This window comes from Sapajus apella, unplaced genomic scaffold, assembly GCF_009761245.1.
Source record: "Sapajus apella isolate SASKATOON/1434 unplaced genomic scaffold, GSC_monkey_1.0 scaffold121, whole genome shotgun sequence".
Taxonomy (NCBI): domain Eukaryota; kingdom Metazoa; phylum Chordata; class Mammalia; order Primates; family Cebidae; genus Sapajus; species Sapajus apella.
Genome location: NW_022437061.1, coordinates 4,339,296 through 4,354,261, shown reverse-complemented (window position 1 = coordinate 4,354,261; position 14,966 = coordinate 4,339,296). Strand labels below are relative to the sequence as shown.

Genomic DNA, 14,966 nt, shown 5'->3' with positions numbered 1-14,966 from the left:
CACAGCCACTTTTAAAAGACAGTTTGGCAGTTTCTTACGAAATTAAACATACTCTTACCATATGAACCAGTGATCACATTCCTTGGCATTTATCCAAAGGAGCTGAAAACTCATGTCCACATAAAAACCCACACATGGATGTTTAAAGCAGTTTTATTCATAATTGCCAAAACATGGAAGCAAGAAGGCTGTTCTGCAGTAGGTGAGTAAACTGTGATATATCTACACAATGGAATATTATTCATTACAAAAAAAAAAAAGAGTTGTCAAGCCATGTAAAAATATGAAGGAAACTAAAATGCATTTTACTAGGTGAAAGAAACCAGTCTGAAAAGGCTACAAACCATATGATTCCAATTACATGGCTGACATTTTGGAAAAAGGAAAACAATGGAAACCATAAAAAGATCAATGGTGGCCAGGTGCGGTGGCTCACGCCTGTAATCCCAGCACTTTGGGAGGCTGAGACAGGCAGATCACCTGAAGTCAGGAGTTTGAGACCAGCCTGGCCAACATGGTGAAATCCTGTCTCTACTAAAAATGCAAAAATTAGCCAGGCGTGATGGTGGGTGCCTGTAATCCCAGTTACTCTGGAGGCTGAGATAGGATAATTGCTTGAACCCGGGAGGTGGAGGTTGCAGTCAGTGAAGATCACACCACTGCAGTCAGCCTGGACAACAAAGCGTGAAACTCCATCTCAAAAAAAAAAGATAGGGGTTGTCAGGTCTTAGGTCTTAGGATGATGCAAGGAGGAACAGGTGGAACACAGAGGATTTTTAGGGCAGTGAAACTATTCTGTATGATACTATAATGGTGAATACATGTCATTAGACATTTTTCCCAACCTACAAAATGCACAATACCAACAGTGAACCCTAATATAAACTATGGACTTTGGGTGATTATGATGTGTCAACGTAGGTTTATCAGTTGTAACAAATGTACTACTCTGAGGGGGTTGCTGATAATGGAGGAGGCTATGCATGTATGGGGGTGGGGACTATATGAGAAATCTCTGGACTTTCTGTTCAATTTCACTGTGAAACTAAAACTGTAAAAATAAGTCTCTGTCTCTCTTTCTACACACACACACACACACACACACACACACACACACACACACACACAGGATGTATAGGAAGGCATAGTGGTTCAAATGTTTGTGACTCACTGTTCTCTAAAAGGTAAATCACTAGGAGTTCTTGCTCCAGATTTTCCATTTTTAAATACCCAGGCATTTCAGCACTATTAAAATTCATGATATATTCTTATATTTCTAGATCGCGTGTAAATAAATGTAGTGTCTTATTGGCCAAGTATGTGATAATACTTTATGGCTGGAATATTTCCAGAGAATATGCTGAGACTAGAAGAACCATATTCGGAGTTAAAACTTGTGCTGGAATTTAAGGAAAAGAAGACTACATCTTCAGCAACTCTCCTCAAGAATGTAATTTTTCTCTAGCAGAGAAAGTCAGCTTACTGAATGGCATATCCTACTCTAGGAAGGATAGGTATAAATTCAAGGGAGAAAGGAAGGAAATAGCTCCCATGCCAGCCAGATCAGGGAAACCAGACCCAGCACTCAATGGCATGCCATATGTCAAAGATTTTACTCCCTACCCCGAATTTCTTCACTACCATCTAAATAAAGAGTTCATACTAAAAAAAACACTAGACAGCCTCATTGTGGATAATCCTGTATGACCCACTCTGCTTCCTTTTTAGAGCTAATATTCCAGGGAAAATGGAACTCCGTAAGGGCCATTTCGTTCACAATTTCTGTGAAGGTAGTAAACATTAGGTAATCCTCCTTCCAACTGCTGAGAATTTTAGCAGTCTTTCATTGAAAGGATAATTCAAATCTAACTTAGGAACACACACATAAACCAAAGTAAATAAACTGATGGTTAACTGAAACACTATTGAGTGGAAAAAATGCCATCACTAATATATCTTAAAATATAGATGGTATCCATAAATATGAAAGCTCTGTCACACATATCTCTAACCAGACCAGTGCAAGGGTATAGTGGGTTCCTTCCTGTAGCAAACCTGAGGTAGAAAGATCATGGGAGGCCTCTGTCAGGTGCTCTCCCAGAGAGGGTTCTGTCCCTTCGGAATTACCATTCCCAAGCTGCCTGGGGAATATAGGCATTGGTATCACTCTCTAGGACAAGTTCTTCCACTGCTTTCTGGAAATAATTCATTTTTATTACCTTTGCCATTGATGCTTCTAAAATGGCACTTTTAATGATGGGTAAGAAAACATGGAATGAAGGTTTTTCAATCCTGCAACAATTCCACCTCACATAAAGACAGCTTTACTGTCAAGAGGGGTGCATCTTGAATGGATCAAAGTTCTTACCATAGTCTGGCTACCTCTCCAGCCTCATTTTCTATCACTCTTCTTCCTGCTCCCTGTACTTGTGCATAATAGTCTTCCTGCTGAAACTCAAACCCAGGAAATTTATTCCTATTTCAGGGTCTCAGAGTCTTTTTACTCGCTGCTCGCTCCCATCACCCAGAATGCTCTTCACCTGGCTTACTCCCTCCTTTCATTCAGAGGACCTCCTAGACTAACTAAAGAGCATCTCTTCCCTCCTTTGTGCCTGTTACCCTGCTTTATTTTATTCACAGCATTTACCACTATTTGACATGATAATCATATCCCTTTGGTTATGTGAAAGAGAATTCAACTGTATCTATAATATTTAAAGAACTGAAATGCACATACATGTTTTTTAATTCTGTGGTAGATACATGTATTCTTATAATACCGTTCTATTTTGTGTGTTTAAAAGTATTTTAAACACAGGTATCTACCAGGTATGGTGGCTCACACCTATAATCCCAGCACTTTGGGAGGCTGAGGCAGGAGAATCACCTAAGCCCAGAAGGTAAAAGCTATAGTGAGCCTTGACTCCATCACTGCACCCCAGCCTGGGCAACACAGTGAGACCCCTCTCAAAAAAGTAAAAAGTGTTTTTAAAATACTTAAAACATAGAACACAAAATAAGTGTATGAAAATATTTCCTGAAGTGTGCTCACAGAACACCAATTCCTTAAACAATTAAATATGTTTGGAATATATTGAGCTAAATAAGCTATACAGTTTTATTTACTATAAGATTTCTGAGTCTTTTAAAAACTATTGTTCTCCCAAGTCATTTTTCGTGTGTTGTTCTAAAAGAGAAATATATAATACTAATAGATGTTTTCTAAACTTACTTGATCCCAGAAACTTTTTTTCTAAGGAGTATCTAGTGGATTGTTATTTCACAGAACAACTTTAGGAAACAAATATTGTGGGGTAGGGGGCTTTTTACGTTTTGTTTACCATGTACTCCCAATACATAGAAAGGATCTGAGACATAGTAGGTGCTCATACAGATTTGTTGAATGAATCAATCACTGATTTGATACTGCTATTCCAGCCCCATGTCAGGGGGTAGACTACATAACTATTCAAGATCTCTTCTAAAGTACTTTAGTACTTCAGAACCATTGGGTGAGATTTCCATAGGGCAGCAAAAATAGAGTATCAAGGGTCTCATGGAAAGCAGTTGATATACAATTTCAGTGAAATTCCAAATCCAACCTAGCTCACAGTTAAATTACACATCTTCAGTCTTTCCATACTTCTCTTTCTGTCTCTGTCTCACCTCACTCCTGTCCTTTCCTCATCCTCCCACCCCGTCATACACCTGCTTCTTAACAAGAAACAGATCCATAAATTTAGGACTGAGACTGGTTTCTGGAACTTAAATACTAAGGCGGTTAGAGATACCAGACAACTGATGTGGCACACTGGACCACTAGATGCCACTGTGCTCCTCAGAAACACACCTGGAACGCCTCTCCACCTGCAGCTGCCAAGATCAAACCCCACAGGCAGAACACAGCATGGGGGTCAAGCCCTCTGCCAGAGCTGCAAGCCTCAGACATGGAATGAACAGAGCACAGGGTGGTTTGTGCTGCGGCAGAGGAGAACATACACGTCTGTAACGTTTTGGGTTGTTTGAACTTTCCTTTCTCCTTTTGTCCCCATGCAGTGCTTTTGTGCATACCTTGTGTCAGGAGGAACTATTTTGAGGCTTGAATAGAGAGACAGAGTGATAGATACAGCACAAAGGCAGATTCACCTGCCTAAGCCCCTCTGGAGACTGGGATGCAGAGGAGGAAGGAGGAGGTATGGAAGCACAGCCTTGAAAATATTGTACTTCTGGTGCTGACGGTTCCATTCCCCTGAGGCCTGTTGGAGCTCATCACAGTTACTGTAAGCAGTCATTCTAGGCACTGATTGCAGTACCTACTTCTGCTGAAGGGCCAGCCTTTTTTTAAGTCACAGTATGGTTATGGATTTAGGGCTTCGTAAGAAGGTTAGGAGTAAGGACGCTCAAAGGACCCCACTGTTGGAGGATACTCCATTAATACATATACACCTACATTTATAAGTGTGTGCTGGCCATTCACCCTCCAGTTCAGTACCAGGTTTCATGGTGTCCTGAAGTCTTCAGCTTAATTATTATAATCAGTCATCATTCATTGAGTGCTTACTATATACTAAGAATTGCACATATGCTATTTTACATAATCCTCGCAACAATCCAATGACATAGGTACTAGTTATTTTACAGAAAAGAAAGCCAAGATCAAAAGTTAAATGATTTGTTCAAGCTTACTCTGTAGGGGCAAGGGGAGATTTAAACATAGGTCTGACTTAAAGGCCCAGTCCTGTACCACTGTGCTATTCTTCCTTCATTGTTAGGCTCCACATACCTTACCCTCTAAAGACCCTCAACACCTCCACGCCTGTAAAGCAAAAGCTGTCTGCCTTTGTCAAGGGTCAGGGGACACTGCTAGGAAACCAGCTCTCTCAGAACAGATGGCCCAGATGGTGAGAATAATTTCTCTCAGGGTGATTGGGAGGGATACAGGCAAGGGAGAGGAGCATCTGCAACCAGGAGGGAACCAGGACATTATCTCTTCCTGTGGCCCGAGGCCCACCCTAATATGCTGAGAGAGGTTTGTCCTGTTCAATTCCATGAGCTACTGTTCATCAGTGAGAGGTCTAGGATTTGGCCCTTGACTTGACCAGACATGAGCATTAAAGGCTGTGATTGAGTTCTGGCCTTGCCAAATGCATAGCCACCATCTGTTCACTAAATAAGTCCTTCCAGAAGCTTCCAGCCTCCCCTCTTCCCCCAACACACATGGCACACACACCAACACTTGCATCTCCTTTGTACATAAGGGCTAAGTGACCCTCATTTTCCTGACCTTGCTACTATTAGCTCTATCTAAGCATTTCCCAAAAGTGATAAGCTACGGAATCTGACTCCCTGGGACCAGAAGATAGATTCCCGTTTGTATGGGTTCCAAGTCTGAAGTGGAGGGGAGTCCTGGCTTAATTCTCTCTCTAATGTGTGGTGGTAGTCAGGCTGCACCCCCTCCTTATCTAATCTTGCTCCTAAACCACTTGTAGGGGATCTCCTTCTTCCTGGCCAAACCTTGACCCATACAACAGTGGCTAGAAAAGCAGAGGAAGCATAACCTACTGATCACATGCAGCAGCTTTGAAACCTGGCTTGGATTTGTCTTGACTTGATACTGATCAGTTGTTTGAGCCTGGACAAACTAATCTTTCCAAATTTAAATTTCCTTTTTTTTTTTTTTGAGATGGAATCTTATTCTGTCACCCAGGCTGAAGTGCAGTGGCGCAATCTGAGTTCACTGCAATCTCCGCCTCCTGGGTTCAAGCAATTCTCCTGCCTCAGTCTCCCATGTAGCTGGGATTACAGGCACATGCCACCATGCCAGTTAATTTTTGTATTTTTAGTAGAGATGGGGTTTCACTACGTTGGCCAGGCTTGTCTTGAGCTCCTGACCTCAGGTGATCCACCCTCCTTGCTGGGGTTACAGGCATGAGCCACTGTGCCCAGCCTCAGGCTTCAATTTCCTATTCTGCAAAATGGAGTTAATACTCCATTCTGTTTTAAAGAATTCTATGAGCCACTACATGAGATAATGTATATACCGAGCAGTCCTCGGTACATTAGTTGTGTCATTGGAGCTAAGATGGACAAATTACCATAATTGAAAGAGCAAAACGAAGTGAGGAGTTCAAACACATGAATAAAAATGGATACAGTTTGGACTAAAGCAGAAAGCACACTTAAGCACTGAAGGAAGAAAAATCTCCATTTTTCTAATATAGTGCTATCAGTGGAGAAGTGTCTGAGAATTGATGGACCCCATAAATATCTCAAATGGCCATCCAGTGCTTCAAATAATTCTGGTCTTCAAGTTGCTCCAGCTCAGCATATGAAGATAACTCATATACACGTTAGGCACTATAAGGGGATGAGGAAAGCAGTAAACAGAGATTTAATATTTGGTGTGACCACAAGAAAAAGTGTTCTCAAAACAGAAAAAAACGTTCTTTTCTGGCAACATGACATTAGAAAGAAAGAAACCCTTCAGTCTCAGCTATGGCCACTTACCTGGCATGGTAGCTTTGGTGCCAAGGAGGGCCAATCATGCCCTGAGATATCTGCATCATGCTGGCATCAGGTTGGTTCTCCCCAAACTTAGTTGTGTGCCACGAGTGAGGTCGGCCTGCAGGCTCACTGCGCCTGGGGAGACACAGGAGGGACCCCCGCAACGTTAACCAAATTCTCAGCTGAGTCTGCTCACCGATGTGACTTGTGGATTTGCAAGCAGAGACTGCTGTATCTTCAGAGATTGAAAAGCAACCAAGTCAATACTGAGAAGAAGATTTTACTGCTTATTTCTCTGACTAATCATTGTCATTTTCTGCTTAACCTTTTTAAAATTTTACTTATTTTGACATAATTTCAGACTTGCATTAAAATGTTGCGAAATTAGTAAAAAGAATTCTCACATAACCTTCACCTAGGCTTCCTACATGTTAACATTTTATTGTAAAGCACATGGTCTTTTTATGCTTTATTAATGTAAAGCCTTGGTCTTTCTTGGTCTCTAGCCGTATATAAAAATGGGAGTCCTCAATTCCTTTCCATTTCCCAAGGGGCTTTGGATATATGGCAAAACATTTTCTGGAGATTCTGAGGTCCTCTGTCATATCCGGTTGCTGGATAAATGATACAATTAATATCTTGGTAAGAATTGCACAGGCATTAGCAGCAACCTCAGTGTGAACACTGCTCTAAGCTACATGGTCTAGAGAACAAAATGCTCTCTAAAATTTCCCATTTTGCAAGTCAATGACTTCAACTTTCAAGCATCCTGCCCTTACCACACAAGAATTGACAAAGACAAAGGGAAAATGTGGGTGTCCTTCAGACTGCAACAAACACTGAGGAATGAATTGCATAAGGAGGCTTACACTACTATAAAAGGTCAGAGTCAGGAAAGAGTTGCTGTGCTTCATTTTTGGCAAAAAAAATTCAGGTACTCTATCAGGCATTTCATGCTGAAAATTCTTTTTTTTTTTTTTTTTTTTTGAGCATCTCACAGATCCATTTATTTATGCCACAAAGTAAACGGTACTCATACAAGTGTACAGTGATGTTCCACGCGCCCCATCTAACACGACTTGCTCAAATTTACAGGCAGACTGACGTTTTCTTTCACAGGTACTCCAAGTAAGCTGGTTAATGATGAGCACGAGCAGACGCTGCAGCTTTTGCAGCCTTATTTCTTTTATCGGCGGCATGGAGTTTATAAACAATGAAGCCCATCAGCCCCATTCCTACCCAAATCTCCTGGTAAACTAGAGTATAGTAGGGTTTCAAGGGGAGGCACATATTTTTAATAACATTTTGAAGCATCTTGGTGCAGGAAAGACAGCTCAGTCATGCTGAAAATTCTTGAATTGTAAGGCTGTAGGGGGATTTTTCTACAGTTTAGAAACCCTTTTATGGGATCCAGGAATCCATTTGGATATGGTGAACATAACAGCTGTAAGTTATTCCAACTCACTGTACTTGGCCTTGTAGCTAAAAATGTACCTATACTTTTTCTGTGAAAAAATAGTTTTTGTAATATAAATGAAAAATAATTCCCCTGAAACCAGTAAAATTTAATGTATTAGGACATCAGAATAATACTAGACCAGGTGTCAGGAGACCTGGGCTCTTGCCCTGACTTTGTTATTAACTTGCTGTCTGACCTTATGTAAGTTCCTTCCCCTTCCTAAGCCTTTGCTCATCTAGAAAGTGAGAAGATTAATCAGAGGCTGGATTAACCTCATCTTAATCTAAAATAACTTTCAAAATATAGCAGGCACTGAAGAGCTTCCCAAAACAGATGACTACACACACACACACACACACACACACACACACACACACACACACAGCCCTTCCTAAAGAGAGAATAGGGTGATAGGAAAATGTTCTTGTGTGTTTCAAGGGAAACAAATACACAATTTTTTTTTTCCCACATTCAGTCAAAGATGTATTGAATTGAAGGAGCCTACAGTCAGGTGCACTAATGATTGAGTTGCCAAATAGGCCAGGAAAAGTGAGAAAAATTCAACTCTATGTCAAGAGCGGGAGAGAAGCTAGAATGTAGCTAAAGGTATCAGCTCTAAGATAGACAAACCTGGGTTCTAATCCAGTTTTAAACTGAATATCACAAGTTTTAGCTTTTAGATCATAGGTAAATTTCTTAGTCACCCTGAGTTTCCTCATCTGTAAAATGCAGATTACAATACAACTTATTCACAGGGGTTTTGTGAGATTAAAAATGAGATAACACACCTGGCCCACAGTAAGAGCTCAATAAATGTTAAGTCTTATTATCATCCTTCATTATTAATAAATTGACGAAGAGTAGAGAGAGTAAGGAGACAAGCCTTCAGAGATCTCTAAAAGGAAGGATGGTAAATGATGAGGGAGACAGGAATGGGCAGGAACTACTGGTGCTGATGAGGCACCCAGCCCTGAGAACCCCAGTGAGGTACTGAGTCGATAATTATGGCAGAGCCTGGCCTGAGATTTACCATGGTCACAGCCTGTTGAACCCTGGCCAGGGTAGCGAGGAAGGGGGCCATCAGGGCAGTGGCTGTGACCTGAAATCACAGGGGTAAATACAGGCCAAAAAGAAATGGACCTTGCCCACATGGAAACTATAAAAGAACGAAAGGGAGCAGTCACACAGTTTCGACTAAGGAGATGAAGTAGATGCAAAATCAAGATATCAACAGCAGAAGCCAGTATACAACAATTTGTTTGGGTCCTTGTCCCCATATGCATTAGCTTGTTCTCACACTGCTAATAAATACATACCTGAGAGTGGGCAATTTATAAAAGAAAAAGGTTTAATGAACTTACAGTTCCACATGGCTGGGGAAGCCTCACAATCATGGCAGAAGGCAAGGAGCAGCAAGTCATGTCTTACATGGATGGCAACACGTAGAGAGAGAGTGAGCTTTTGCAGGGGAACTCCTCTTTTTAAAACCTAGATCTCATGAGACTTATTCACTATCATGAGAACAGCATGGGAAAGGCTTGCCCCCATGATTCAATTACCTTCCACCGGGTCCTTCCTACAACATGTGGGAATTCAAGATGAAATCTGGGTGGGGACACAGTCAAACCGTATCACTATACCTCTCTAATCCTTATTAATCAGTCCCATGTAACCACTAAACCTTGAAGTTCAGCACTACTTTAAAGTGTTTTTATTTTATTTATTTATTTATTTATTTTGAGATGGAGTCTTGTTCCATTGCCCAGGCTAAAGTGTAGTGGCAAGATCTTGGCTCACTGTAACCTCTGCCTCCTGGGTTCCAGTGATTCTCCTACCTCAACCTCTTGAGTAGGAGGCTGGGACTACAGGCACATGCCACCATGACCAGCTAGTTTTTTTTGGTATTTTTTTGGTAGAGACAGGGTTTCACCATGCCAGCCAGGCTGGTCTCGAACTCCTACCCTCAAGTGATCCACCTGCCTTGGCCTTCTAAAGTTGAATCAACCTTTTTCTCAGCGCAGGTAAGCAGGGATCCTGAGAGTTAATGGCTCAGCATCTTAGTAGTTGAGCATTCTTGCTGCTAGTCTTTCTCTAATTTTGGACACTAAAGTCCCCAGAAACTAGGCTGCTGCATCTTCAACAAGTTCCTTGAAGGTAGGTTGACTCACTGACTTGGATTCCTCATTTATCATCTTGTTCCATTCAGTCATTAGAAATCCTCCCTAGTGCTCTAAACCCTTCAGGGGCTGGCCCAAATCACACAGTCACTAAGTCTGGGAGTAAGGGTTTAAACCCAGTTAAATATGACTTCAGGTACTCAACAAATGCCACTGCTTAATCATACAGCAAAAGCCCAGTCTCGATAAAAAAATAAAGTCTCTTTTGCATGAGATGCCAAGAGGGATTTCATGTATATATGATTTTAGACCCCAATGGGCCCAAAATACATTAGGAGAAAGAAGAGAAGAACAAACTGTCATCTTCCTACTGCTCATTCCCATTACCTAGTGAAGGGAGTTGGCAGAATCCCTCACAGTAGTAGAAATTAGACCTGGGACTAGGTGTTGGCCTTGAGAAGCCAATGGACACCAATGAACTGTGACCTCAGACTAGCACCATGTGACACTAAGAGTGGCTCTTCAGTGGCTTCATCACCCAATGGTATCTGTCCATGCCTCGCTAAAAACATTGATGCCGAGAAGCTTTTCCCACTTAAGAGAAATAGAAAGTGATAAATTCCACAGGCTCCACAGAAAAAAAGGATGCTTTTTCCTATCAAGAAGATGAGGTGTGAGAAAATGTTCACTGATAACTTCAAGGGTTCCAGAGAAGCCCTCTAGTTTGCTTGTGCCTATAAGCCAAGCTACTTGGGAGGCTGAGGCAGGAAGCTCAATTTTTTTTTTAATTTATTAGCTGGGTGTGGTGGCATCCACCTGTAGTCCCTGTTACTCAGAGGCTGAAGCAGGAGAATCACTTGAACCCAGTGATTTGAGGCTGTAGTGAGCAATGACTGTGCACCACTGCACTCCAGCCTCCAGAGAGATGGTCTCTTTTTTTCTATTCTTTTTTTTTGTTTTGTTTTTTGTTTTTTTGAGACGGAGTTTCGCTCTTGTTACCCAGGCTGGAGTACAATGGCGCGATCTCGGCTCACCGCAACCTCCGCCTCCTGGGTTCAGGCAATTCTCCTGCCTCAACCTCCTGAGTAGCTGGGGTTACAGGCACGCGCCACCATGCCCAGCTGATTTTTTGTAGTTTTAGTAGAGACGGGGTTTCACCGTGTTGACCAGGATGGTCTCGATCTTTTGACCTTGTGATCCACCCGCCTCGGCCTCCCAAAGTGCTGGGACTACAGGCGTGAGCCACCGCGCCCGGCTTCTTTTTTTCTATTCTTCTTATTATTATTTTAGATGCAGGGGATGGAAGAGGAGAGAGGGAAGAGAAAATGAGAAGGATGCTGATGGCTTACTCTGGGGCATGCATGAATGCCTGTGGGGCTTCCCGTGGAGAGGTATAGCAGGGAGAGGGAGTAGAGGGCTGAGGACTGAGCTGCATATAGGAATTTACAAGTCACAAAACACAGGGCCTTTGAGCTACCTGAGGAGAATGAATAGGGAGACAAAGGAAAGATGAGCTTCTGAGAACGATCAAAATTTAAGGGAGAGGGAGCCTGGGAAAAAAGCCCAAGAGGAGCTTCCAGAGAAGAAGCAGGAAAACTAGTTAAGCATGGGCGTCTCACAGATTTCTAGCGGGGAGAGTCAGGAGGAGGAGGAAACTGTAAACCACTGTGATGCTATGAACAGGTTAGTGTGATGAGGCAGATGCCTGGCCACTGGACTTGGCAACCAGCAAGTTCTTGCAATGGCATGACTTGGAGCGGGGTTAAAGGTGAACGAGGGGTAAGGTAGAGGCAGTACAGGCAGATGATTCCTTCAAAAACTTGTTTCTAAAGAAGAGAAGGTAGTGGATAGAAGACTGGAGGGAGTCAGGGAGTGAAAAGGTTTTGTTCCTGCTGTTTTTGTTTTAAATAATGAGAAGTTTAAGCAAGTGTCTATAAGGCAGAGAGTGTGCACATGCCTATCTGAAGACAAAGGACACAAGAGGATGACTCCTTAAAGACTCAGGAGGAGGTAGAAAGGCATGGGGATTCAAGCGCTCAGGCAAAGGGATGAGCTTATGGAAGAGGAAAGCCAGTGCCATTGAGATAGAAGAAAGGCGGATGCTGGCAAATGTGAAAGCAAGTAGGTAGCATGAAAGTTGAGGGGACCTCGCACCCAATGTCCTGTTTTCATGATGAAGCCTCACCTGCAAGAGGGAGAAGTGACAGAGGTGATACACGGAGTCAGGCTCCCAGGATATGGTACATGAGGACTAGAAGGGTTGAAACTCATATTTTAAAATATTTAATTACCCTTATCTCATCACTATACATTATTTATATTGAAACATTGTTATGTATTCCATAAATATGCACAATTAAGTGTCCATTTAAGAAAAGTAAAAATTAAACGAATTTTAAAGAGATATTTGAAAGAAATAATGACTAAGATATTATCTCTGCCTTTAAGGAGCATACATTCTGCAGGAAAGACCAAACGAAATAATTCCTACAGTATAGATAAAATAAACGCCTTAGAAAGTAGGCCCAATACTTGCAATATCAAGACAGCAAACTCAACTTGGGGAGCTTTTTCTTTGGAGGAGGTTGGGGAGGTAGCTATTTATTTTCCCTGGGTAGAGTATCAGGTTTCATCACAGTTCTAATAGTTTAAGAACAAGACGATTTTGGAAAAAAGAAAAAAAAAAAGCAAATCAAAAGGCCCTGAAAGAAACAAAAACATGAAACAAACAAAAAAACACTTCCTCTTTAGATGCAGAACATATGTTGGGAGAGGGCTTTGGAGATAAATCTTTGTTTTGTAAGATTCTTCCGTACCATGCAGATAGGAGTTAAGTCATGAAATAAGGGAAGAACTGAAAAGGATGACCAAAAATAGCCCACCAGTGTGTATCAGTACAACCTGAATGAAGACCAGTTTGGCAACATCTAGCACATGATTTTTAAAATAACATATCCATCAAAAGATTGGAAGACAACCTAAATGCCCATTAGCAGCAGACTAGGTAACTCAGTGTGGTACATCCATATAATGGCTGTTAAAAAGGATGAAGTAGCTCTATACATACAGATATGGAAATATCTCCAAATATATTAAGTTACACTAGTAAGATGCAGAACTACATGATTACATGTACCGTCTGCTACAGTATGTAGGGGAAAACATAATCACATATATGTATATTAATGTAAAGAGTATTTTGGAAGGACACTTAAGAAACCAGACACAATGACTGCCTCTGGGGAGGAAAGTTTATTTTCACTGTGTTTCATTTTGTAACTTTTCAAATTTTATACTATGTGCATGTATTATCTATTGAAAAGCAAATTATTTTTTAAATAATCTCTCATTTTGAAAATATAATTCACTGTAGCTTGAGATAACCAAAAAAAGTTTTTTTAAAACAAGTTAAACAGCTATTTACTGACTTTTTCAATGATGCAAAACATTTAATAAGCATTCCTAAAGAGCCCAGCATGCTAATTTTACATTTTGGATCACTTTGATCTTTAAGCTCATAAAGAAATATTTTCCTAAAGTTACATCATATCATGAGCATATCAGTAAGTCGGAAGATGGTTTAATTTTAAAATTTAGCAAAGTAAGTTTTTTGTGTGGGTGTAATTCAAACAAAGCCCTTTTGTTGCGTTCCTAACCACAAACAAGGAAGTTTAACTGTGTGGGATGGGTAGGCTGATGAAACTGGAATTTGCAAGTGACTTGATGACCTTCTTAGATGATTTTGCCCTAACACAGAAAGATTCCGGAATGCAAAACAAGTTTCTGAGAAATCTGCAGTAAGTTCAGTATTTTAACGCAGTATTCATTGATCACCTACTATGTGCCTTTGACCTTGCTAAATTATAGTTGGAGCTCTGCAAGGTCATGGGAGGCCTTGAAGAGTTTATAATCTTATTGGGGAGGCTCAGATGCAAGAAAAACTATTAAACAAAGTCACATTATCATTCATTCACTCAAAAAATATTTGAGTGCCTACTGAGTGCCAACCGCCATTCCAGGCACTTGACAAGTATTTTCTCACTTAGCCTTTCTATTGTCTTTATGATATAGGACTATTAATGAGGAAAGTGAGGTAAATACAAAATAAACAATGTGTTTACTATCACAAAGGTAGTGAGCAGCACAGCTGATACTAAACTACCAAACCCAGGCATCTGTCTCCAGAGCCCAGGCTCTTAATTTGCAAGTAACGAGCACCATGCAATGAAGTGGAACAGGCAGAGTAGGGGGACAGGCAGTAAGCAAGTAAGCAAATAAAACAAGATATTCTCATATACTTATAGGGGTTCTGAAGGAAATAAAACTGGGTAATGTGAGAGTGTGATGGAAAGTCCCTGTTTAAGTCAGGGACAGCCTCTATGGGCAAGTGGCCTTCAAACCAAGACCTAAATAAGAAATAGTTAACCATGCAAAGAGCTGGGGGAAGAATATTTAGCTCCAAAGGAAAAATGAATGCAAAATTCTTGAGGGGAGGAATGAGTTTGGGGTTTTCAAAGAATACAACAGAGCACAGCCAGAGCCTTGTGAGTGAAAAGCAGACGGTTTAAAATTCAGATCATATTGGGGCACCAAGGCTGTAGAGGCATTTTGGATACAAGCATGGAAAGCTCACATGAATGGGGTCTGAAGTCAGTCAGAAAGCTTAGTAGTACAGTGGGACTTCAGATGACCTTGAAGGACTGGTATGCTTTGGATAGATGAAGAAAGTGACAACTATAGATTGGAAAATAAAAAATCTAAGAACCAGAGTTAATTTTTTTGTTGATGCTGTTCTCTGACAAGCTGTTATGACAGACAATGCATGGGCTCTTCTGGGTGCACTGTTATGAAACTCTGCCAGTTACCAACTGGACATGAGTCAAGTG

General features: G+C 41.2%; 1 protein-coding gene and 1 pseudogene across 7 annotated transcripts in view; both read right to left on the bottom strand.

Moving 5' to 3' along the window:
- The window catches only part of SHROOM3 (shroom family member 3), a 377,638-nt gene that overhangs the window by 50,052 nt on the left and 312,620 nt on the right, over positions 1-14,966 (bottom strand). For all 7 annotated transcript variants that reach the window (XM_032261098.1, XM_032261100.1, XM_032261099.1 and 4 more), the window contains one exon: positions 6,508-6,639. In XM_032261098.1, the coding sequence (XP_032116989.1) occupies positions 6,508-6,639 (132 nt within the window). The remainder of the gene's footprint in view (positions 1-6,507; positions 6,640-14,966) is intronic.
- On the bottom strand, positions 7,471-7,836 carry LOC116538626 (annotated as a pseudogene).